Source organism: Trematomus bernacchii, unplaced genomic scaffold (assembly GCF_902827165.1).
Source record: "Trematomus bernacchii unplaced genomic scaffold, fTreBer1.1, whole genome shotgun sequence".
Taxonomy (NCBI): Eukaryota; Metazoa; Chordata; class Actinopteri; order Perciformes; family Nototheniidae; genus Trematomus; species Trematomus bernacchii.
This window is the reverse complement of record NW_022987683.1, coordinates 232,188-258,672: the sequence shown is the minus strand read 5'-3', so window position 1 is coordinate 258,672 and position 26,485 is coordinate 232,188. Positions and strand designations below refer to the sequence as shown.

The following is a 26,485-nucleotide window of genomic DNA, read 5'->3' as shown; positions in this document are numbered from 1 at the left end:
ACCATTGCACTATCGCTTGCGTTAGGTGCACTAATTTGCCCAAAGCCAAGGGCCTTATTGTGCTCAGGCGCTGCTTCAAACACTTCTCTGAGCAGGCTTTCCTACATGATCTGGCGGAGGTTAAATGGCACTTCACAGTGTTAATTCCATCTGTTGATGTTGCCGTCCAATTTTTTATTGATCATTTTTTATCGATTATTAATAGACATGCCCCCCTTAGAAAATTCAGAGTTAAGAATAGGAACACTCCATGGTTTACTAGAGAACTATCTGATCTCATTCATGATCGAAATAAGCAATGGTCCTTAGCTAGAAAGTCTAACACTAGTGATGACTGGCTTCTTTTTCGTGTCCTCAGAAATAAATGTTCTGCCCTTATTAAAAAAGCTAAAGCTGATTACTATCTGAGCTTAACCACTGATTGTTTTAATGACCATTCCAAATTCTGGAAAACAATTAAATCACTTCAGAACAAGAAGGTTTCTAGTTTCCCACAAAAACTGAAGGTCAGTGATTCTTTTATTTCAGATTCAGATGGTATGTCTAATGCCTTTAATGCTCACTTCAAAAAGGCTGGTCACATTTTTGATGAGCAAAGTCATGACTCTCTAAATGGTCGTACGCACAGCCATAGTCAAGAGTTGAACTCCCCTGTTTTTGATTTCGCTTATTTCTCGGTCTCTGAAGTCTTACAGGGTTTGCACTCGATTGATCCTAAAAAGTCTGCCGGGCCTGACGGCCTTGACCCGTTCTTTTTAAAAAATTGCAGCTCAGATGATAGCACAACCAGTAACTGATATTTTTAATCTCTCCCTGTCCACTCACACACTGCCAGCTGTGTGGAAGCAAGCTCTGGTATCGCCCCTCTTGAAAGCTGGTGATCCCACGGAGTTGAATAACTATCGTCCTATCTCAAATCTTTCTGTGTTATCAAAGATTCTTGAGTCCCTTGTTTCTACTCAGCTAAAACTTTTTTTAAATTCACACAACATCCTTAACCCTATGCAATCTGGATTCAGATCAAAGCACAGTACTGTGACTGCCAGTCTGAAAGTCTTAGACGATATTAAGGCTGCTTTGGATAATAAATCAGTTTGTGTTGCATTGTTTATTGACCTAGCCAAAGCATTTGACACTGTAGATCACCACATTATGTCTAATGTTATGTTGGTGTCTTGTTTCGGTCACAATGCCATTTGCTGGTTTCAGAGTTATCTAACCGACCGTACTCAATGCGTCAGGTTGGGTAGTACTGTCTCTGACCCTGTCACCTTGGAGAAGGGAGTTCCACAGGGCTCTATCTTGGGGCCCTTGCTCTTTTTATTATATGTAAACAATATTTGTAATCAGATGCAATTTTCTACCTATCATATGTATGCTGATGACACTATTGTATACTCGTGTGCTCCTTCTCTGGATATGGCCGTTTCCAATTTAAAATCAGATTTTATCACGCTGCAGCATGCGCTTCTTGATTCTAAACTGCTATTGAACAGTAAGAAAACCAAAGCAATGCTTTTTGCTCCCAAGTCAGCGTCCTCCTCTTGCCTCTCCATTGACACCCTTGATGGCGTTTCTGTTGAGTTTGTTGATACCTACAAATATCTGGGCTTTTGGTTGGACAGTAATCTGAACTTTAAACACCATATTGAAGTTTTAACAAAGAAATTGAAATTCACTCTTGGCTTCCTTTTCAGATTTAAATGTTGTTTTTTCAATTTCATCCCGTAAAAGGTTGGTCTCTGGCTTATTCCTGTCCCAGCTGGACTACGGTGATACCATTTATAGATTTGCCTGTCCCACTGTTTTGGCCAAACTTGACCCACTTTACCATGCTGCACTGCGTTATATATCAAATGCACCCTATAGGACTCATCATTGCACACTGTATAGCCTAACTGGATGGTCCTCACTTACTATGCGTAGGATGCAGCACTGGTTTTTATTAATGTATAAAGCCATTTTAGGTAAGCTTCCACTCTACATATGTGTCAGATTTGCCCCAGTTTGTGACTCTTACAACCTCAGATCCAGTGCCTGGATACGGTTCCAGGTACCTACTGTACGGACTGAGGCTGGAAAAAGGAGTCTTTTTTATTATGGTCCTTGGTCTTGGAATGACCTTCAATCACGCCTTAAACTGAGGGCACTTGTCTCTATATCATGTTTTAAATTGAAGTTGTCTGAAGTACTCACCACCAGCTGCTCTTGCAGTAACAAGTAGTGTACTTTTTTTATTGTCCTAATGTGCACAATGTAGTGACTGCTTTTTCGTCTTTTGTTTTCTTTGTTATGTTTTCTGTATTTTATATGTTTGTGTTATGTGTTATGTGTAACGTTGCTGCCTTCTTGGCCAGGTCAGCATTGAAAATGAGATTTTATCTCAATGTTTTTATCTGGTTCAATAAAGGTTAAATAAAAATAAAAACTCTGTCACATGATGGCTCCGGTATTAGGGAGCTCCAGCAAAAGGATGCAGACATTGGACAAGTTTTGGCCTGGCTGGAGCATGGCCAACGGCCCCCTAGATGGAGGTTAAAAGATGCTAGTCGGGGTATGAAGAGACTTTGGCATGAGTTTCCCCGGCTGACTTTTGTGGAGGGACTGTTATGTAGAGTTGTTTGGCTGTCTGAGGCAGGGCAGTCTACTCAGGTTGTTGTTCCTGCTGTCTTAGTTCCAGAGGTCCTGGGACACTTGCATGGTGCTCCACTGACTGCTCACCTGGCGTATGATCGCGTTTTGGCACGCGCAAGAAGTGTGTGCTATTGGCCCTCCATGCACAGTGACATTCGTTCGTGGTGTGACCAATGTTATGCCTGTCAGAGAAGGAAGTCCCCGGTGCCTAAACACCATGCCCCCATGAGAACTTCACATGCAGTTAGACCTTTCCAGCGTGTGGCGGCTGACATACTGGAGTTGCCGGTCACATCAAAAGGCAACCGGTATGTGTTGGTTGTTGAGGACTATTTCACAAAATTTGTAAATCTGTATGCCATCCCCGATCAAAAAGCCCCTCTTCCAGAACTACATCTTGGAGCATGGGGTAATGGAAACTCTGCACACTGATATGGGCAGACAGTTCGAATCAGATGTTGTGAGGCATTTGTGCGGCGTGTTAGGTGCACGCCTTACAATCCGAAGTCTGATGGCATGGTAGAGAGGTTTAATAGGACACTTATCGATCAGTTGGCGAAATCTCTTCTATCATGTGAGGGGGAGTGGGACTCTTTTCTGTCACAGGTCGCATTTGTGTACAATACCAGTGTACATTCCAGCACAGGCTTCACGCCGTATTTTGTCACGCATGGCAGGGAGGCCAGGACGCCTGTGGATGTTTTACTGGGTCCAAAGCGGGATGATCTGGTGCAGGGTCCCCGGGAAGACTTTGCTGGTTCCCTTCTCAGACGCTTGGACACGGCGTTTGATCAGACAAGGGATAACAATTTTGCTGCAAGCAGCAAACAGAAGTCGTACTATGACGCCAGAGTGAGGCACGACCCGTATGAAGTCGGGGATTTGGTGTGGTTAAATGATCCCACTGGGAGCCGCCGTAAGCTGGCTCCCCACTGGAAGGGGCCTTATCTGGTGCAGAGGCGAATGGATAGGGGTGATGAAGTGGGGGTCACGTACCAACTAAGTAGCCCGTTTGGGGATGAATCCTCTCTCCAAACTGTCCATTACGACAGACTACAGCGATACAACCTGCCGGTAGCCTTTCCCTTGGAGGGACCATCAAGGTCTCTCTTACACCTTTCGCAGCCTCTTCCGTTGCAAGATGCAGTCTCCCCACAGAGCTCTGGACGCTTGAGGTTTTCCGATGGGGAAAGTGGCTGTGATCTTGGGCCGGGTTCTGGGGCTGGTGATTCCCCTGAGCTCGAACAAGCCGCACCGACGGTGTCCCGGGCTGGGAGGTTAGCGCGGCCTCCTGTCCGATTTTTGGACTTTGTTATGGGCTGAATGACTGGTGTTTACGTGCTTGTGTGATTATTTTCTCCTGTGTATTCTATGCTGCATAATTGTTTTTTTCATGTTTCGAGTGTGCAGGACAGGGGAATAGGTTATGTCATACCTAGTTTGATGTTTTATTTGGGCTGTGGATGTGTTTTGTTTGTCATTGTTTTTATTCAAAGATTTTTTTTTTTTTCGAATGTACGTCATGCCTGCATGTATTATTCTGCAGGGTAGTGTGTGGTTTGTTATGTTTTTGGGGTTTTTTGTGGTTGTATTGTTTTTTTTTAAAATGTTTTGTTGTGTTCTCACCATGTGTGTGGAAATGGGGACATTTCTTTCAGTAAGGGGGGACGCATGTAAGCATTGGGTTGAGAGGTCATGTGTTGTGAGCATGCGCAGTCTGTGCTAGAGTGGTGAGAGAAAAGGGTGTGGTGTGACTCGACGTTAAATAAACGGAGGCATCTGTGACGCTCCAAAAAGTACTAAGTTCCTGAGTTTTTGTTACACAGAAGTATTCTTGAAGCCTTAACACCTCGGACGTTACAGTAAAGACACTTTTTCAAAACCCTTCTCTTTTAAACATGTTCACTTATGAGAAGCTTAAATATTATTTAAATGATTAAGCGGCACGCCGCAATGAGTGAAAATAAATGTTATACTGCATGTTATTTAGTTTTGGTTCACAATACATTGATACGTTTAGAAACAAAGAGCATACAACGGCAGAATATGGAATAATGAGCGAACACCTGATGTGTGTCTGTGTGGTTAGACTGCAGCCTGCTGTCCTTTAGCGGATCTAGCGAAGTGAGCGGCCGTGCGTAAAAGGCACTGGTTCTCTGACGCAGCACTTTTCAGAGGCTGCAGATTTATCATTAGGCTACTTCCTTCTGATACTGCAGAGCTTTCATGAGCTGAAGTATACGTTTCATACTAAAGCAGCTGGGCAGCAGATACTGTTGCTTCACACTCATAAGCTTTGCTGATTTGGGCTGGAGAATGCCTGCCGCATCAGGGTGCGCTCTGGTAGTTGCAAATGGCATGACATTTTAGCTCTACGTTTCTTAATCATTTCCCTAGATATTTAGTCTCAATATGAAATGAGGAATCTCTTGCTTTGCACGCGTGACAATTATGTCCGGTAAAACTTTACGTGTTCCCGATTTTTCTCAATGATCTCTCCCTGTCGGCCCTCTGGGTTGAGTAGCTGATGGAGGATGGTTCCATGGTCAGACTTCTCGCACTGTCTGTAGTTTGTATTTCTCTCCATAGCTATTGCATGAGCTGCGCTGCATTCGTGTTTACTGAGAGCATAGTCGATAGGCTTGTTTGAGATGAGCTGCGGCTCGCCTCGAAAGTAGACGAGAATAGCCGATCGCAGCTGGGGGAGGTCTCAAAAAGCTCGCCTGAAGTCGGACAGCTCGGAGTCGGCTTCTTCCTCTTCTTCTTCTTCTCTCGGTTTTTTGGCGGATTGCAAACAACTTTAAGGTGCATACCGCCACCTCCGGAGTCGGCTTGACTCGGTTTGCATTTATAAAGAATGCACAAATGTGTTTAATCGTTAATGTCAGATATGTACTAAGTAAATACATTTGTTCCTGCTCAAGATTAGATTCAACTTTATTGTTATTGCACAGATTACAGCAGGGGTGGGACGTTCGGGATGAATCCCGATGGGCCGGTACTGAAGTGGGCCGGTCAGACGATGTGGGCCGGTCGGATAAGTCACAGTTACTAGCACCCCCCCCCCCGTCGACAATTTACTAGCGGTATTTACTTGCGGCACGGAGGTGGGCCGCTCGGATAAGTCACTAGCACCCACCCACCAATGAGCGCTCAGCTCGAGATACCAGCGAGTCGTTTCCCATCAAGCATTTCGCTTCCGCAGCCCGTGGAGAGAAACTGCGCCGCCTCGCTCTCAAGTCTTTGTCCCGCAAGAATTCATCGTCTCATGTAGGCGAGCCTTCAGAGCAAGTCGGATAAAATGACTAACCATCATGCAACGCACTAGCAAGACGTTGATCGCAATTGCGCAGGTCTGCGCAGGTCTCGCTTGTCTCAAACAAGCCTAGCATGTTTCCAGTCCCTGTAACCATGGCGACTGAATGTATCTTCTCCGCCGGCCCCGCCTCTCACTAAAATGCCGGCACATTTTACAAAACACACTGGGTGTTTCTCAATCGCGAGTACGCTTGCTTGGTAGCACATGTCTGCCGAGCATCTTGCTTCAGAAGCGAGTCAAGAATACTTCCTGACATTTGGAAAACAAAGAGTGGAACAGGCTAGCAAGTGTGCAGGTGTGCGTCATATGAGAGGCCCCGCCTTACATCTTCCGCCACAGATTTGGGGAAATTGGTCCGTGCGCAAAGCATTGTGGGGATTTTAAGACCGCGGAGTCTACTCATGTGCAGCCTCGATATTTCTCCAAACGGAGTACGCCGGGCTCGGTAGATTTCCAAGTATGCTGGAGATTGGAACAGTACTTCGGCGGCACTCGATGACGTAGTATGCTTGAAATAGTGGCTCTGCAGCAGCTTTACTCGCGATTGAGAAACGGCCACTGTCCTTGCTAATGCTATACTCCAAGAATGTGTACTTGTCATCAGGGCCGTATCCACCATTGAGGTCACCGAGGTCCGGACCTCGGTAATTTTTTTCGAGCTGTGTATAACAAAACTTGTGAAATAATTGCACTAAAAGGGATTATTTGTAGTACTTCCATTTACTGACAATGGGGGCGCTGCATTCTGCGTTCTCATTTCATCAAATCTCCCTCCTCGACTCCTCGACTCCTCGGTCCTTCGGTAGTGACCCGGAAATGAATTTTAGCGCGCCATGTTGAAGGACATCTCATTTCTCTAAATGCACATCGAGGACCGAGCATCGAGCGTCGAGGAGGCTCTCTGGAGGAGCTATAACCGAGGATACACTGATGGGTCCTCCACGGTCCTCCACGGCTCCTTCGTGGATGCATTTCCGGCAACAGTGATGTTTAAAAGAGTCGTGATGCACAGCCGGACTTATCTCAGCCAACGACAGCTCTGCATGCATCCCCTGGATATTATTTTATTAACTGCTTTCATCGCGACGCGATGTTTACAGTGAGAACAGCTGTGAGGTCCGTGCAGAAAGCAGAGCAGTATGTAAAATATATATCACTCAGTATAACAGGCCTACTCTCTTTATTTGCTTTAGTTTAGTAGATATCTACAAACAAAGAGTCGATATTTTTCTAAAACCATTTAGTGCTTCACATAATAAAATACACAACGGCTGTAGCTATGCTTTAGGAGCTGTAGGTGTGGGTGGTGTAGGTGTGTGTGGTACAGTGTGTGCGTAGATGCAGCGGACAGACAGGTCTCAGTTGGTTTGGTGTCCTCTGCTTACTTTTAATACTTGTAAATAAAACTTTTGGCCCGTAATTTATTTTCCTCATTGTAGCGACCAGAGAGGGGAGAGGGGGGGGGGGATATATCCAGTCTCTGATAGTGTTACGTTATTATGAGAGTGCTGTTTGATTCTGAAATTGTATATATATATGTTAGTGATATGTCGGTCGCGAACGAGCCGATTCTTTTGAACGGCTCTTTGGTACGAACGAGGGGAACCGAGTCGTACTTGGTGAGAGCCGTTCTTCTTATCGTTCAATCAAAGTTGGTCCGCACTCACTGCCTGCCAAAATTCACTCGCCTTTTAAAAAGCTTGATTTTGTTCCCCAAACGTATTCTGTGAAGACCCGCCCCTACTCTGATTGGTAGGTTTCAGCCCGAGGAGTTAGGTGGGGTGGGTCTTAACGGAATACGCGAGAGAGAGAAGTCATAACAAGTGGTACTGGACAGATAGACGACGTGTTTTTCGGATGGAAAATGAGCCAAACGCGAAAACGCAGCAGCATTTGGATGCACTTCAACCAAAACCCAGGCAGTGATAAAGCGCACCATTTGTAAAGGCAAAATATCCTTTAAAGCAGGGTCAACAAATAATCTCCATCGCCACTTAAAAACACACTACTAATATTAAGAGTTGCGTGAATTTCATTCAAGGCAAGGCAACTTTATTTACTTAACACATGCAGAGGGTAAATTCAAAGTACATTCACTGACATGAATGACATGGATATGGCGCCACCTTGTGTCATGTTTACAATGCAGATTATTGACATTAGGTCTGGCAATGCAGTCAATCATTATCCTGGTGATTATTTCGCAGATAAACCTAGTAACCCCGACCCCTTTTTTAAAAAACGGCTCTTTTGAATGGCTCTTTTGAACGGCTCTTTGAAAGGAACGGAGCCATAAGATCCGGCTCCCTTCAAAGAGCCATAATTCCCATCACTAATATATGTCGCAGTGGCGACTGGTCATTAGGGGCAGGTGGGGCACAGCCCCACCTAGTGTCAGCAGAAAGTATTACAAATAATGATTACAAAAATGCAAAAAAAAAATAAAAAAATATATAAAATATATTTTAAGATCATGTTTAATCATCTGATTCGTCTGTACATTGCTGTTTTAGTCTGTGTTCTTCTAATTAGTGTGTCTACAGTCACAGTGTGTGCCTATTGAGCTGTTTAGAGCCATGTGGGACAAAACCTGATCGTGCCCCTTCCTCTCGCTGTGAAGTGAACGTGACTGTAAAAACTACACTGCGCATGCTCAGAGTATTTTGTAATGTAATGTGTGTGGCAAAAAAATAATGACCAGAGGGGCATGGAGCTACCATACCCACCATACGTCATCTCAAATCATTCAGAGCTGATTGGCTGTAAGTACGTGTGCCGCGAAAAGTGTGCTGTGTGAAGAGGAGACGAGAGAGCTGCAGTGGCGCGTCCTAAAACCAGGAAGTAAGCACAAAAAAGCAATGAGATTTCTCCAGAGGATTTTAGAAAATAGCTCAAAATAAGATCTGTGGGAAACGCACCTGTTAGATAAATGCACGTTTTGATTAGCCGGATAATATCCACATGTCTACCCTACTTTTATAATTTTTTTATCATAAATCTATGGATTAGATTTATGATAGACTTTTGAAACTACAAGAAGATAAGGAGGACTTTTACAAAAAAGTAATAGAAATGTTTGTCCAGAAGGATAGGAAAATGGACTTCATCTTCAAGTCAAGGTAAGACCGCCATTTTATTGAAAATGGGATCTTACTAAGAGAGAACAATTCAATATTTAAATGATAAAATTACATTTTTTGGGTATCCTTTTGTTGAACTGTCTGTTTAAAATTAATCGAAGCATCAGACAAAAAAAGCTTTTGAAAATAATATTATATTTTGGTTTAGGTCAAAATATAATATTTGTAAACCTGAAGAGTCAGTGCCAGTGCCTCACCAGCCATGAACCTCACTGCACATCACTGCAGAAGCTTATATATAGACATCTAAGTTTTTTGTGCCCCACCACTTTTGTACATATAAAAACGCCACTGTATGTGTGTGTGTGTGTGTGTGTGTGTGTGTGTGTGTGTGTGTGTGTGTGTGTCCGTGTGTGTGTGTCCGCATCTGTAGCCTGTTATTGTCTCATTATACCGCACTGTCAATGAATTAAAAGTAAATATATAAGTCGTCATGAACACATCTGTCCATCAGACAGAGGGCTGCTGTGCCTCATGTCATCATTAATGGACGTCTCTTTAAAATGACCGCTCAGAGGAGAGGAGTTCTCATTTCTCTAACCGCCTGCTGCTTCCCCTCCTCTTTCCTCGGTTCCCCTCCTCGGCTCCTCCGCTCGCATCTCCTGTGGGCGGGACTAAGTCTCGAGGATAGGAGTGGAGGAGGGGAGTCGAGGAGGGGAATTTGATGAAATGAGAATGGCCCCTGGACTTGTATCGGAGCAGCGGAGGAGTGATGAGGTATCTAGAGATCTGAGGCCCCGCTCACACGAGGCCGTTTGCGTTTTATGCACAGTATTCGTATTCAAAAAAGTCTTCCGTTCACATGCATTTGTTTCATTTAACGTGTCTGTTCAAACGAGGCCGCTGGAAACTCTGTAGTACATATGCTGGGACTGTAAGTGGCGCTGTACTTCCACACGAGACCGCTCGAAAGCTGTAGTACATATGGCGGGACTGTAAGTGGCGCTGTAACTTCCGCCACAAAATACACCAAAAGCAGCGAGTATAAGATCCCCCCCGGATGTGTGTGAGGCACAAACAAAACAAACAAACGAAGATGGCTGTTATTCGCGCAAGAAAGGAGCTATTTTCGTGGTCCGACGACGAGGTGGAACTTCTTTTAAGTGTAACACTTGAGTATAAGACGACAAAAATACAGGATAATGTAGACTGGGAGTCCTGCAAGCCTAAATATACGGAGATAGCCGACTTATTTCAGGCGCAATATCCGAGGACCCCGACTGAAAAAGATTTCCCTCACGAGAAGAACACAATTTCACAGGGCCAGCTTACAGCGAAACTAAAACAGGTACAAGGGGACTTGTTCGACATGGAAGAGTCGTCGCCCGGACCAAGTTCATCCCCGAGTTTGGAGCATTCCACGGATTTGCCAGAGTCGAGTAGATCCAACGGAACTCTGCCAACTGCTGCGGTTGTGAGTCATCGCAGGGATCTGCTCCAGGTATGTTCATGATTTCAATCTTAAAGGGCTTGCTATATACTATGATGCAGTACCTTCCACTGAAAAACTGAACCGGTTTAAGCTTGGTAAAATTAGAAAGTATTTAGAGCTGTTTTATTTGTAAAATGTATTGAGAGCTATTTCACAACATGCCTTTTGTGTTCTGTTATCTGGTGGCTATGGTCCTATTGTGTATTAATTCAAACTTTCTCTGGTTTATTATAGGCACGGCTGGACGGCCACAGAAGTGACCGCATGAAGAGGAAGCTTCCAGCTGAACATGCGGTGCAGGAAGAGCTGCGATTAAAAAGCCGGATGTTGGACTTAATGGAGGAAGCAACCAGCCGCAGCGCAGCCAGCATGGATCGTATGAACAACACCATGGACAACATTAATGTGACTGTACAGAATGGCCTTTCCCTGATGAGCCAGTTCATGCAAGTTCATACTAACAACAGTGGATATGGACACTTCCAGGTGCCCTCATACCCACCCCGAAGGCCACACACGGCCACACCAAGATTAAACCCCTCTGTACCACACACCCCACAGCAACAATCTCCTCCATATTCATTCAGGCGGTCACTGGATGAGGAGGAGCAGTAAAGCAGTGAGCTTCTTTTTTTTTCACAGCACTTTTTGGTCAAAGGAAGTCTGTAAACATTTTTATTTTTAACTCCACCAGACTTTGTACAAATGGAGAATCACTTTTTTTTTTAGCTAGCAAAGGTATTTTTTTCCCTTTTACTGTGTACACATTTATAAATAATGTTATTAATAAAAAACCTTATTAAAATAAAAGAACAGTCTTGTCTTTCATGTAAGGGTCAATGTACTCCGCAAGCACTCTCCTCACTCTCTTTCCTTCTCCCTCATTACAGTCAGTGAGATATCTATATCAGTGTGTGGGAGGCTGTAAGTCCTTTTCACCTTGTAAACCTAATTTTGACTAAATACACCACATTTATGAAAAGTAACCCCCCCCTAGTGTCAAATATCTGAACTGTGATATGTCACATTGGGCCTTAATGGTAAAGCCCAAACTATTGTTAGGCATATATTATAGTCTCAGATATATAAAAAAACATGTCTATGAAGTGTTTTGCTCAAAATACCAAAAGAATTACCCATTATAGCCTCATTCCCTTCTATTTCATCTCTGGAATCAATATGATCAGTATTATGCATTTCACAAAGAAAGTTTGCATCATGATTTTTATGAATTGTATAAATTCAACTTTGATTCAACATTTGCTTATATTACTTTTACTGAAAATCCTCAAATATTGGTTAAAATACTATTTAGAGAAGGGAAGGTAACACAATCTTAACAGGTTAATATAATAGTTTTTTACTACAGTGTATGTACTATGTTTCGCTAGTGACCAATACAGTCTGAAAATACCATATCAAAATGTACGGTTCTTTTACTATATGTGTAAATAAATACGGTACAAAATATATATGGACAACCTGACTCGGTAGAATGGGCCATATAACTTCATTCATGAGGATGATGACATTTGTTGCACATTAAGTTCAAAGAAAGTCTGGAAGTGGTTGCAGCCAATTTTATTTTAGTTTCACACTTTTGACATTGGAGAATCACATAGTTATTTGCTTAGTTTCACACATGTGACATGCATTAAAAAGTACTAAAAACAGTTAGGATATAATACAAAAAATCCTGTAACAGTCCTCAGATTTAGCAGCCAGGTACATATACCTAGCCAGGTATATGAATATTGTACAGCAGCCTGTCGCTGAAGGAGCTGCACAGTGAGGACAGGGAATGTAACAAAGAATGTTTATCACATCTTAATAAACACCTTTAAAAAAAATGTACAGTCTATGTACATACATGGTATGGCCTCCTCTTCCTCCACAATCTGTTTTTTCAGAGCAGGGATCTTTCCAGTTTTTAAGTACATGTTTAGCTTGGAATTAGCAAAGACCCGTGCATCATGCACACTCCCAGGCCACTTTACCACGACATCCATGAATCGGTACCTGTAATCACAGACAGCCTGTACATTAAAGGAATATTTTCCTTTCCTGTTGATGTAACTAGTGGAGTCGTTAGATGGCTGCTTGATTTCGATGTGGGTTCCGTCCACTGCTCCTAAACATTGTGGCATGCCATGTGTACAATGGAACCCCTCAACCAGATCCGCGGTCTCGGGCTCAGTAAAAGGCAGCTTGATGTATTTTGGACCCAGGTGGATGGTGATCGCTCTGCATGTCTCCCTAATAATGAGGGACAAAGACGGGCGGGAAACTCCGAAGGCGTTAGCAGTCTTCCGTAGCCTTCCCTCGTCGCTCAGGTAATAAAGAACCGCAGCAACCCTTTTCAGTGGATCAATTGGCGCCCTCATGTTTGTAGTTTTCTTCTCGATATATGGGCGCAGTTCTTCAGTCAGGGCAACGACAGAGGCTTTGGACATGCGGAAGTTCTCCCTCCATTCATCGTCCACGACAACGCCATTGACAAAATTGTCCCACCAACTGCTAGTTCTGCCCGGTCTTACCCAAAACTTTCTCCTGGTCGCCCTTCTGGTTGTTCTCCGCGGTGGATTTAGCCACATGTCGTGTATGTGGTTCTTCATGTCCACTAGTTGCTTGTGGTTGTCGTAGAAGCACCGTAGTTGTAGCACTAACATATTAATCATGGTCAGTAGCGTCTGGAGCACAACAGCAACCCTGTGATCCGCCATTCTTGTTGTTGTTGTTGTAGAAACAAATCAGCAATGAGGCGGGGGAGAGGTGGGAAGAGGTGCGAAGAGGTGGGGCTGTCGTTATTTTTTCAGGCAATATTCGTATAGAGGCGATTAAACGGACTCGGTTGACCCCCCAGAGCGTTTCGTTTGCAAATCTATCCACCTTGGGACCCGTTATCGTTTGTGTGGTCAGTTTCTATCGGCCTCGTCTAAATAATAGGGCTATACGCACGCGAAACTATGCAGATACAAGCCGTTTTCTCCTCGTGTAAACGGCGCCTGAGTCCAGTGGGCTGCTTGTGTTTCTGTTCCTCAGGACATCATATGACCAGCAGTCGAGTAAATCTGATTTTGTCAGAAATCGGGAGAAATGCGGGAGAAATATGACCCCGGGAGGAAACCGGGAGAGGGCAATGAAATCGGGAGTCTCCTGCGAAAATCGGGAGGGTTGGCAAGTATGACACACACACACACACACACACACACACACACACACACACACACACACACACACACACACACACACACACACACACACACACACACACACACACACACACACACACACACACACACACACACACACACACACACACACACACACACACACACACACAAGCCTGCAGGTTAATGGCTTTGACTTCTGTCCACTCCATCTCTCTCACTCTTTCCGTCTCCCCCTCTCTCCCCGTCATTTCTTTGTCTTAGTCAAATGTTTGCTCTCTCTGTCTAAATCTCCGCCAGTCTACCTCACCTCTATACAGCCTCCGTGCCTTTCCCTTCCGTTTCTCCATTTGTTTCCTCCATTACCTTTCCATCTCCTCATTACCTCACTTCAGTTTCCTCTCCCTCTCTCCTGTCTCACCTGGAGTGTGTGTTGCATATGTATGAGGAACGTGACAAAGTGCTGCCCTCAGCGCAAACACAGCCGAGCATCCAGAGAGTCGAGTTAGTACGATGTGGAGGGAGGGAAGAGGAAGGAAGCAAGGGAACAGGAAAGGATTCAGTGAGGAAAGTTAGATGTGATGTTACTCTTTCTGTTGTCAGGGTTTCCTTGTTGTGTGCCTGTAAACACTTAAAAAATTGGACGTAATTACACATACATATTGCAATGTGCTATTTGCTATAGGAAAAATACAACAATGATTAGGATGCTAATGATAGCCTAGCCTTCTGTGTAATTCACATATAGCAAAATAACAAACCTACCAGTAACATGTTTTGAATGATGTTGGATTTGAAGGCATTGTTTCCACTTTCCTTTAGATATTCTGAGAACAGAGTGAATACTTTAAAAGTATGTTTCTTCATCAATACAAAAATATGTTGTTTTTTTGATAGTTTTTTTTATCTTTATTTTATCTTTAGACCACCTCAAAACGTTTTTGATAACTTTTTGTATAGAATGTAGCTTCAGTGTGCTGTTTTCAGTATTTTGGAAGGAAGTAGAGCAAGAAACAGGTGTTTGTGTTGACATAGACGACACAATGAAGGGAGAAAGGAGAGATAATAAGAGAGCAGGAAACAAATGTACAGTATCAGAAGATGTCTTACTCCCTCTTCTAGCTCAGGCTCATGTTTTAATGTACATTTAATTAACTGTACATTAAAAGTCACATCAAAAGTTGTTTATAAAAGTCTTTACTGACACTCTGAAATCAATCTAACAGGAAGTGGTGTAAGGCCACAGGATGAATAGGGAATTCTGATGGAGTTGAGGAAAAATAACGGATGAGTGAAGACAAATAGTGAGAAGACAAACAGACAGGTCGTTCCTCTCGTCATCTCCTGCGACGTGCTACCTTAGGCCAGTTGCCAGGCAACGGTGTGCTTGACAACCGCCGGGGATGAGTTATATGGCTCTCCGGTCGCAGCGAGGAATCGTGGGTAGCCAATGTCAAACAACCTTCCCCTCGAAACACACACACAAGGTCAATATGAGGGCACTCATCTTTTACCAACGGGAGAACAGAGAAAACAGCATGGCACGCTCCTTTGGTGTGTGTCAAGAGATAGGGTCGTATCACATTCGCACACTTACACACAGGTACACACACACAGGTATGTATTGCAGCATTTTATTCCTGCAAGTACCACTAATCTGCTACTATCTTAGTAAATAAGGGCATACAGTTACTTTTACGAAAATCAATTGCATGTATTCCGTGACTCCCCAAGCTTGGGTACACACACCAATAGAAACATATCCATGTAAGCCCAAAAGTGTGGGTGTTAATATCAGCGAGTCAGAATTTGGCAGTTGTGTGTGTTTGTGTATATGTACGCTTGTTTATACTCCTCCCCACCGTCTCACGCTGAGCCCATGAATAAGTGAATATCTGTGGGTCCCACCGCGTAAGCCCACCTGCCCGTGTTTTGCTCCCCCTTACTCCCCGAGCTAACACCTTGATGGAGACCCACAACTGTTTACACCTGTTGCTTATGCTAATGCTACCGTTGATGCACGCACACACAAACTGAACAGCCACAGTGGGAGTGGAGAAGAAACACCTCCAGTCGCTGCAACAGTAGCTGCATGTCAGGGTTAGAGTAGAAAGAGAAAGAAACATTAGACGGAATCAGACAGTTCTTTATGAGTGCAAAAAGGAAAGTTCAGAAGTCTCTTTTTGAAAGTCTGAATTGAGTCTGAAGACACTGCGTGTGCTGATATATTACATTGTACAATTCTTTAAATGACTACAACGAAAATGTATGTTCCATCAAAAACGTATACAAACTAATTATCCTTATCCTGTAACGTCCAATATGCTAGAGCGCTATAGCAAATAGAAGCGTGAGTGTTACATAGTGATGTCACTTTGTTACGAAAGTGGAGGTCACAGGGATTTTAGCCTTAGACCTTTTTAAATGCACAGAAACATACTACAGGAATGGGAAAACCCCAAACAGCATAATAGGGCCTATTTAAAAACAAACTATGTATATGTGATTTATTTTTGAAAGATTGACACCCTCACCAAAAAAAGGGGAATTATGCAAAAGAGATAGAGAATTAGGAAGAAATAGACATTTTCTATGTATTTTTAGAGATTTAGTCTCAATTAGACAAATCAAGAATGTTGTCACTCTCCTTTTCATTAACAGACCCCACTTCTTTGTTGTGAATGCTGTTGTTTGTTACATGTGCTTTGCTCCGCCCCTCCCCTGTCTTGTTGGTAGCTACTGTCAGTAAAAGCAGGAAGCACTCCGTTCTGCCTGGCTGCCTGCGCTGCTTAAGAGCAATGGTGCGTTCACAACAATACGATAAAGCTGCTCTGATGAGGTGTCACTCAAACAACACGCTGCTGAAACAGATGAGGCAGTTTAATAGCGTGAGTGCATGTGTGTGGGTTTTCTCATGTTTATGCTAATCTAGCATGTCTGTCCTGTGCTATCAGCAAACCGGTAGTGTGCTGCATTATTGCTTGCAGTTTTGAGTGTGTGCAAAGGAAACGTGGAAGTGAGAGCAGTGTGTTTGTGTTAGGTAAACACATCTTGTTTGTGTGTGTTTGTGTGCCATTCATTTAGCAGGGTTCTGGAAGCGCTAAGGCAGGCCAGTCTGTTAGCGTAGCCGCGCTGCCACTGCTTATTAATCAATCTGGCAGACAGACAGCGGTGGCACTGCCCCTCCGCCTGCCAAATAGCGAGCTGGCCTCACTCTGATAACTTTCAACACACGACACCCACTGCTCTGAGGCTGCCAAATTAGGAGCAACTCGGGCTAAGATAAGTCTAATAGTCTCATGCTGCGGGAGGGTGATAGACTGTGGCTCGCCTTGAGGACTGATGGTGTGTGTGGGGGCTGCGATGGGGAGGGGGGGTTAAGAAGAAGAAAGCAAAGGTTATGAGGACGGGAGGAGAAGAAAATACATGTATTTTTTCTACTTAAACTGGTGAGACGCTGCACGCATGTCGCGTTCAAAATAACACCTGGATGCAGGAAGTATCCACGCAAAACAATATGGCTTAATGTCGGTGAACAGTCAAAGCAGTTTCTCTGCCAGAAAAAAAGATGACGCCTATTTGCAATTTCCACTCATGGGTTAGTCCAGCAGAAGCAAGCCCAGTGCCAATCTTTGTTGGCAACATTTCCCCTCGCAAAATTGATCGGCCAAACTGTGACTTTGGATGGGTCAGAAGATTTAATCCCTGTGCTGAAGTGTAAATCATTCTCAAAAACCTCCACTGCAGCCGAGTGTGTTTGTATTCATTTGGTGTTTTTATGGTCTGCTACGCTTAAAGACTTCATAGCTTGGTTTTTGATGGTGGCTTAAAAATGATTTGAATAATGGACATTTCTGGTGTACACAACCGTGAAATGTGTTGTAAAGGAAACGTTACACTTTGAAGGGTTTCCAGGTTGCCTTGCATCTATTTATATTGTTCTATGCATTATTCATAAAGGCTTTAGACAACTTTCATATGAGTCTTTTGTAGATTGACGATACACACACATACATACTGACTTTAGATTTGTTCTCTGCCAATCACTTTTTCTATTTTACACTCTTTGACAACACACTTCTTTGATTCTACTTTTTCTTTCTACTCTTTGCATCAGTCAGTGTTTTACTATGGGGAGAGAGATGACTGTGACACAGTAAAGCTGCCCACTCAGGTGTTATACCTTATTACTATGCTCGGAGTTCAAAGTATGAACCTAAACTGTGTTTGCTGCTGACCTTCAAGGGTATCCAATAGGATTACAGTAGATTGAGAAGCATAAACATGAAGGAAGCATGTCATAGATTCTAGAGAGGTGTCATCAAACCCTGAAAGCTCTGTGAAGTTGGCGTCAAAATTCAAATGAACTGACCAAGAAAAATGGGCTTTATGGGTCTCCATCTGTACAGACATGACAATCCCATACAAGCTTAGCCAAATATCATCTAGTTTTAAGCATGAATCATTAAAAAAAATGGTGTATTAGAATATTTCTGCATGCTCTTTGACTAGTTTTGGATCCAATATGCACACTTCTATTCATGTGTGTTATGGCTATTCCCCTTAGTATACCCATTTTTTAAACTATACCTCACTGTAAAAAGACAGAGGGTTTTCAAAGGATCTATGTCTTTTTTTGTAGGTGTTTTGACAACACGGGAGAGGTGGAATACTATGTGTTATGTTAGTTCAGTGACTCTGCCTGGAGCTGTCCATGGGGCTGAAGCACTACTCTCTTCAAACTCTGTATGGTCCATATACATTGGAAAGCCAAAGGTTTCTCTGGCTAACAAGAGGGGGGTAAAAAGGGCTTCTCTACAATATGTTTGAGTTTTGAGTAGCAGTATTTGAAGAAGAGGACCCTTTATTCCTCCCAAAGGGGAAATTCCATTGTTCACACAGTACAATACACACACATGCACAGGAAAGGAAATATACACGAGTAGGTCTGATTACATCAACATAAATACAAATATAAACACATGGTCATATGGAAAGAAATCAAGGCTGCCAGTTTGTCCATACTCCATCATTGGTGTGATCGGGGACTTGAACTGGAGACCCTTCAGTTTCAAAGCCAAGTCCCCACAGGCCGCCCCCTTTGTTGTTTTTTAGCACGGACATTTTTTTGGATTCCCTATCGTTTCTGAAATATTTGAGTGTATTATCAGAACTATTAGCTGAAATATTATTTTGCTTGCTGACTGTTTAATGACTATCAACTGTAACACCATCAAAAATAATTAGCAATAATACAGATTGTCAAACCAATACCAAACAATAGGAAATCGGATAATGATGGTATCATGTAAAAGAAAACAAAATCCTAAGAACCTTTTTGGCACGCTGGGAGCAGTTAGCAACTTTAACAAATGTGTGCATGAGGGGCTAGCTTTAATATCAAGTCCTCGTTAAAGCTTCAAGATATGTCACCAATTGAAGCTACCAGGTTTATATTGTTGTCTTTCTACTGTACGTACTCACTTTTCCAGTATTCGAGACGTCAGTTCCACAAAGGCATCTTCATTTCTAGTGGAAGCGTGAATCATTCTTTCTGCGTCATGAATTGTATTTTCCTGACCCTGAACACGGCACGTAATTCACAGGGCGAGTACTTGCTCTGCTGCTCAGACACTTATTATATACGGGCAGTTCAGTCTGCTTCAGAGATCAAAGAGGGCAGCGATGGACGGCGAGATTAAAAAAGAGGAGAGGAGATGAAATGTTTTCTACAGTCTTGTTACCGGAGTCAGCTGCTCAGGGACTGTCTCTGAAATACTGCTTTAGTATTCAGGCTGTTTTGCTGTAATTGATAGAATAGCTTCAGGGAGAAAGGGGGGAAAGATGAGATGAAGTGCAGCACAGTAAAAGCAGCATTACTACAGTACACATATATCCTGTTACAAGTGCTGCATTCAGAATAGTACTCTAGTACAAGTCAAAAAAGTATTGGCATCAAAATATACCTTATTGAAATAATATACCTTATTTAAATAATATAATACATTATTGTTTTATGATGAATGAATGCATTAATGTCAATATTTCACTTGGTAATGGTGCAGTTTATTTGAATGACTTGATATACTGCTGGGTAGTTTTTCCTATAATAATACATAATAATGTATTAGCTAATTTATATTCTGTATTATTAATTTATATCTGCAAAGAAGTAACTAAAGCTGTATAAATAAGTGTATTAGTGTAAAAAGTCAAAGAAAAAGACTCCAAAATGCAAGTATAACGTAGTCGAGTAAAGTACCTCAGATTTAGTACAGTACTTGAGTAAATGTACTCACTGGTACTGAGACACACACACTAAGCCTGGCTGGTCCACAGCTGAATGAGAGAGAAGAAAGGCAGCGAGGCACAGATACAGGAGATAACAGAGGAAGAGAGAGTGGGGGGAAATTGGATGAATAGATCCGCTCTGCCTATCAAGGTACACTGCGTTCTGTTCCCTGACAGCTGCTTGCCCTCTGTGCTGTTCACCCTGCTGATTGTTCACTTATTCCCACTGACATGAAGATGCTTTTATTAGCTTTCCCTTGAGTTCTCTGCTCATGAGTTGCCTTTCTGCTCGCCATTGCTGCCCCTGGTAAGCACTGGGATGAAATCATACAGTGGTGGAAAGTAACTGAGTACATTTACTGAAGTACTGTACTTAAGTACATTTTTGTCAACATAGGAGGACGAAGGACTACAATACAATTTCATATTGTTATCTTGAGCTGCATATCTCGACAAATACACAACAAATGCGTAGGTTTATTTCAATTGTTTACCCAATATTACTGCAAGAGAAAGGTCAGTCATTCAAAGTTATCAGAGGATTTGAGAAGTCGTCCTCCAAACTTATGAAGCAAGAGTCAGATTGGTGTCTTTATGCGCTTGAGATACACTTCTCTTTGACACACACACACACACACACACACACACACACACACACACACACACACACACACACACACACACACACACACACACACACACACACACACACACACACACACACACACACACACACAGGCCCATGCCATCCACACTCTAACGCAAAGCAGCCTTATCTCGCAATTACCTTCCAATACTGAGTAACTGACATTGTCGCCATCAGAGAGAAATACATATTATTGCACATTTGCATATTTTAATTACACTGCCATGGAAGGGGGAATATCAGGCGTCTCCATTAGTGTCTGTTAGGTTGTTGTACGTCTGATGGACAGGGTGATGGTGTAAATATGTGCTGTGTGTGAGGACGATGTGTATAGTGAGGTGTTGAGTTTTAGTATCAATCCTGCGGCACAGGAGTATCTCAGTGGGGACCCCCCCCCCCACACAGCGTGAGGCCGACCCTATCAGTTGAGGAGGAGGTTAGCAGCTGAATAACTAATCCAAACACTTTAGAACAGAGCCTTTTGATACTTTTTTAAATATGTTTTTGTAAGGGTAAAGGCTTTCTGGTCACTGCAGAAATGTTATCCTCAATAATGTTGGATATCATTTAAATGTTATGGCTCAAAACAGGTCTCACGCTTAATTCACAGAAGGAAAAACAACATATTTATCAAAACCTTTACTCAAATGTATATTTATATTAAGAATGTACTCCTTCGAGGCAGTAGGCGTATTGAGCACTTCAAGTATTAGCCTGCAGTAAAGTACAGCTTACAAAGAACAACATAAAATCTACTCCTTTTACAACGAACACAATATTCTCTTCTAGTTTTTACTAACAATGTAATCCTGCTAGTAATCTTAGAACGTCTTCTTTTTTTTTTTGTATCCCATTACATGTCATCCGTTTCTCCTGAAGCTTGCCGATAACAGCCCTAACATGATGTAGGATCAATTTTGTAATAATCTATAACAAATGCTCAGATACAAATGAGTCCAATGAAAGCATTTTAGGTGCCAGCTGAACAAAACCCACGCTCAGCTAAACTGCACCATGCTGGTTATATTGGGTGCCATACAAACTGAGTGATGTGTGAGGAGGAGGTACAGTATCTAGGCCAACCCAGCATGGGCTCTGTTTGAAGTGTTGCAGCATTTTGCCAGCGCGTAGTGGAATAGCAAAAGTCTACTTTTAGCTCCAGAGACGCACAGACACAACGGCTAATCACTCCACTAGCATCCGTGGAGGACAAACACATAAATAGAAGACACACATATGCACATAAACATAAGAAGAAAACACCTGCATGCGAGACACACACACATTTGCACGCCCCTGCAGACGCACAATGAGTATTTATCCATTTATTCTTGCTGTTTGTTTGTTTTGCTCGGTAAATCCCAACCACGCACAGCTGCTGCTGCTGGAGCCGCGTGGACAGCAGTTTGGGGATTCATTAGCTCCTTTCCTCCTCCCTCTGTCTCCCTCTGCAGCTTTTGGGGATTTGAAGATTTGTTTTTTTTTATGGGGGAGGGAGTTTTAGCCACTCCACCAAATCCATGATCAGTGTTGATCCCAATAGGTCTCTAGAGGAACTGTTAAATGGCAAACATGATGTCATCAGGGTTATCTCAGCATGGCCCTACACATTAAACGATAACTTAAAATACTATTCAGTAAGATAATGGGAAATAGGATCCAGTGTCTTTGGAGCTTCACACATTTTTTGAAATACAAGTCATGATATCTTAGCTTCTGCTGCTTAAGTCCCTCAACTCTATGTAAGTGTAATATAAAATCACTTTAGTGCCCCATAGAAGGCCCTGAAAACGTTATCATTTTGAAATGATCTGTTGTATTAAACATTACGACTAAAAAAGCAACAATTAAAGTCAAAGTAATGAAACAAGCCTCCTAAGGTATTATTTTTTTAAGTCAAATACTCACACTCGTCTTTATCAGGACTGTGTGGGCGTGGTCTGATCTGATTATATCGACAATGCTGGTTACAGAAACAAAAATAACACAATTTGTCAATGAAAGATTTCCAAAACTTGTTACATTTGTCATAAACTTTGTCAAAATGTAAGAGTACATTTGGCTTAATGGACAAGTGGTTGAGAAATTTGGTATTTACGGTCTTTAAAAGTCACATTACGGCTTCTCAGCGGCCAAAAAAGGAGAATTTCTACTTACTGAACATACTTTTACTATTTTAGCATCTGAAACTGTTTCACATAATGTAACCAAACAACTGACTACTATTTTTGGATCAGCTTGAGACTCAACAATCCAAGGACCTGACCTCAATTATCAAATGAAATGAAAATATTAAGAAATATATTAAGCAAACGCCTCTCACTGTCACCATGAGTCTGGCAGCAGTAATAACTGTATTCAAAAGCATCAGGGGAGACGTTCAAGTCTTTACAGTTCCGGTGTCAAACACAGCAATGACTAAAAACAATTACTGTAGCTTTGTAAGAATGTAATACACACACCAACGCACACACATCATACCGATCTGGCCCATAGCACCTCCATTTCACCCGCCATTACCCTCTGACTGGTTAGAAGCCCCCGGAGAGAGCAACACCCGGGAGAGCCAAATGATGGATAAGCAGGAGGGGAGGGGATGGAAGGAGGCCGAGGAAGAGATCCAAAAAGAAAAGAAGGAGACATGGCAGGTGAAGGCTTTGCCATTCTGAGCACACACACACATGAAAGGATCATGACGGGAGTGTGTGATCAGGCAGGTGAGCTATTGTTCCTGGGGTCTGTAAACATGTTCACAAGGCAACAAAACCTGATCGATAGACGCACAACGCCACTCTGTAAAGACTCTAGTTAAAGAAGGAGAGTGAAATAGATACCGGCACTCCTATTTGTCCCTACACACACACACACACACACACACACACACACACACACACACACACACACACACACACACACACACACACACACACACACACACACACACACACACACACACACACACACACACACACACACACACACACACACACACACACACACACACACACACACACACCTGACAATGTATCATCTCACTTCCTCCGACTGTGTTTGTACCTTTGTGACTCATTCTGTCTCTGTCAGAAGCTTTCGTCCTTCTCCCTCCCTGTCATCCTCACTGTGTGTGTGTGTGTGTGTGTGTGTGTGTGTGTGTGTGTGTGTGTGTGTGTGTGTGTGTGTGTGTGTGTGTGTGTGTGTGTGTGTGTGTGTGTGTGTGTGTGTGTGTGTGTGTGTGTGTGTGTGTGTGTGTGTGTGTGTGTGTGTGTGTGTGTGTGTGTGTGTGTGTGTGTGTGTGTGTGTGTGTGTGTGTGTGTGTGTGTGTGTGTGTGTGTGTGTGTGTGTGTGTGTGTGTGTGACACTTGGACCGGCCCGCGACAAAAACGTGAGCAATCACACTCAATGCTAAACACGCACATGCACACTCGCAAATAAAAGTGCATGTGCAGATTGAAGCTCTGAGAAACACTTTTGGTGCACACAGCCCTAATCTGCTGGGAGTTGGCCTGGTTTCTCTTTCACCAGCCTCCACACACACACACACACACACACACACACACACACACACACACACACACACACACACGTTTTACTTCTGCTGTTGCGGTATGTCTGTGTTGTTGTACGACACAAACACAGAGCATACAGCATGACAACACACAGCTTGAGACGACATCAAAACACATTGATGCGAGCGAACACACACACACACACACACACACACACACACACACACACACACACACACACACACACACACACACACTACGACTTCATTAAAGGGTAAGCGAGACAGTGACAAGGCTTAAAAGAAAGTCCACTGACAGTGTGTCTGATAACCACCACACACACACACACACACACACACACACACACACACACACACACACACACACACACACACACACACAGGACAGGACTTCAGAGGCCCCAGACTAAACCCTGAAAGATGAAAATAGTTGAGCCTCAGGGGACCAGAGGGATGAGAGCGTGAATGAAGGAGCCTCTATGAAAAGGACAACCAGTGAAAGAGAGAGGGAGGAAAAGTGCCAAAAACTCAAGAAACTTTGACAACATTTAAAATGTGAATCACCAAAGCATTTTTACCTCCTTTAGGGAAGTTGGGTTTTTCTACTGGGTTTGTCCTTTTTGTTTATCAGCAGGATTACCGCAAAACTAATTTGGCATTTTTATATTCTGAAAAATGAGTTCCGCCCTGCATAAACTCAAGGGAATGGCCACGGAAATCTGCACAAAAACTATGAATGTTGGCAAAGATATTTGTACTCATTTCCAAGTCTCACCTGATCCGTTGCCTTTGCATTCATCAGCATCCACATTGCATTATCTGCGTCAACTTTACAATTTAAGCCACTCCATCATTTACCAGTTGAATTATTATAGGAGGGGATGCTTAGCAGAAACCTAAAGAGGCTCTCTAATGCTCTCTGGGGTTTCCCCTTTCCTGTAGTGCGTTATATAGGTTTGTGAGCATGTACTGTAAATGGGGCTAAAATCCCTGTGTTCCCTCCAGAGGGCGTTCTCTCCAGTACACTCCCCCTGTGCCTGAAACACCTCCATTGGACTCACTAACACTTTTATATTGGTTAGTGCTCAAACAAATTGTACGTGATATCACTAAGCGGTGGACCAATCACAACAGAGCTGGCAAGCCAACCAATCAGAGCAGACTGGGCTCTGGTTTCAGACAGAGGGTGAGAAGAGGTGCTGCAGCACAGGAAGTATGAGAAAAAGAGCTTTTTGAACATTAAAGCATGGAGACATGTCACAGAAGAGACACAACATAGAAATATGAACCAGACAATTAGCACAATAGGGCCCCTTTAATCTGATGTGGCATTAGGTACGTGAACAGTTAGATACAACTACAGTAACTCTGGATTAAACGCATCCAATATTTGGAATCCCTTATACATAGTTAGGAAATGTTAATCTAATGCAGTAATGACAAGTTCAACTCCACTAAAATACTTGCTATAAATAGTAGCTGCTAAAAACAGAGTCAAAGATTACTGTGACGGGAATAAATGGATGAAAAGTACATTTGGGAGAGAGAGGGGAGAGAAACAGAGCAAGACAGTGAAATAGGAAAAAGAGATTATGGAGACGTGCTGACACCAAGCACGTCTCCATTGCATTCAGCTGTTCACATCTTTAAATGATTGTGTGTACTGCTCAGGAAGGGCTTTACATTAGACCACACACTTAGAAGGGTCCTGGCCAGTATGATGGCATCCAATCTGAATCATTTCACAGATAATTTGGTTGTCACAGCCAGCCAATAGTAATAACAACATTAGAGAGGGAATAAGAAAGGAGGAGAGGAGCGGAGCGAATCACCCAAGGCCAATCGCTGTGTCTAAGCCAGAGCGGTGTTTGTGGAAAAGAAGACCTTTTTATTCGCTGGCTGAAAAAAAGGGGATTCTTTTTTTTATATTTCCACTTTTAAACCACTTCCTTTTCCCCTTCTTTGGCGTGACGCTCTAAAAGTGAAGCGTTTAGCAGGGCTGCAGGATGAAATGCGTTTTTACATAGGCGTTGGTGGCAGTGAGGTACGCTGCTGTAATCGCAATAATACACTTAGTTTGCAAACGTGCATTCTATCGGCTTTCATCCCCTCCGAAATAACCAATCCGAGGTGTGCGTGTCCCCTATACATTATTCAGATGCTCCGAGCCACCCACATCTGTTCATTTCTCCGGACGACACACTCTCTCCTCTGATAAACAATAATTACTCTGCTGCCAAGAACACACACACTCTCCCGCTGAGAGCTCTGGCACCCATGTCAACCTCCAACAATGGATTCCCATGGGACGCAGTGTGTTAGAAGCT

The 26,485-nt window shown here is 43.1% G+C and overlaps 2 protein-coding genes across 2 annotated transcripts in view; one reads left to right on the top strand and one right to left on the bottom strand.

The window, feature by feature from the left end:
• Nucleotides 1–26,485, bottom strand: part of LOC117487736 (up-regulator of cell proliferation-like) — a gene marked incomplete in the record, with an annotated part of 233,858 nt that overhangs the window by 113,852 nt on the left and 93,521 nt on the right.
• LOC117487740 lies at nucleotides 10,036–11,305 on the top strand. The gene is made up of 2 exons (XM_034136397.1): nucleotides 10,036–10,534; nucleotides 10,760–11,305. Exons 1-2 carry the CDS (start codon nucleotides 10,094–10,096, stop codon nucleotides 11,138–11,140), a joined length of 822 nt encoding a protein of 273 aa, XP_033992288.1. The 5' UTR covers nucleotides 10,036–10,093; the 3' UTR covers nucleotides 11,141–11,305.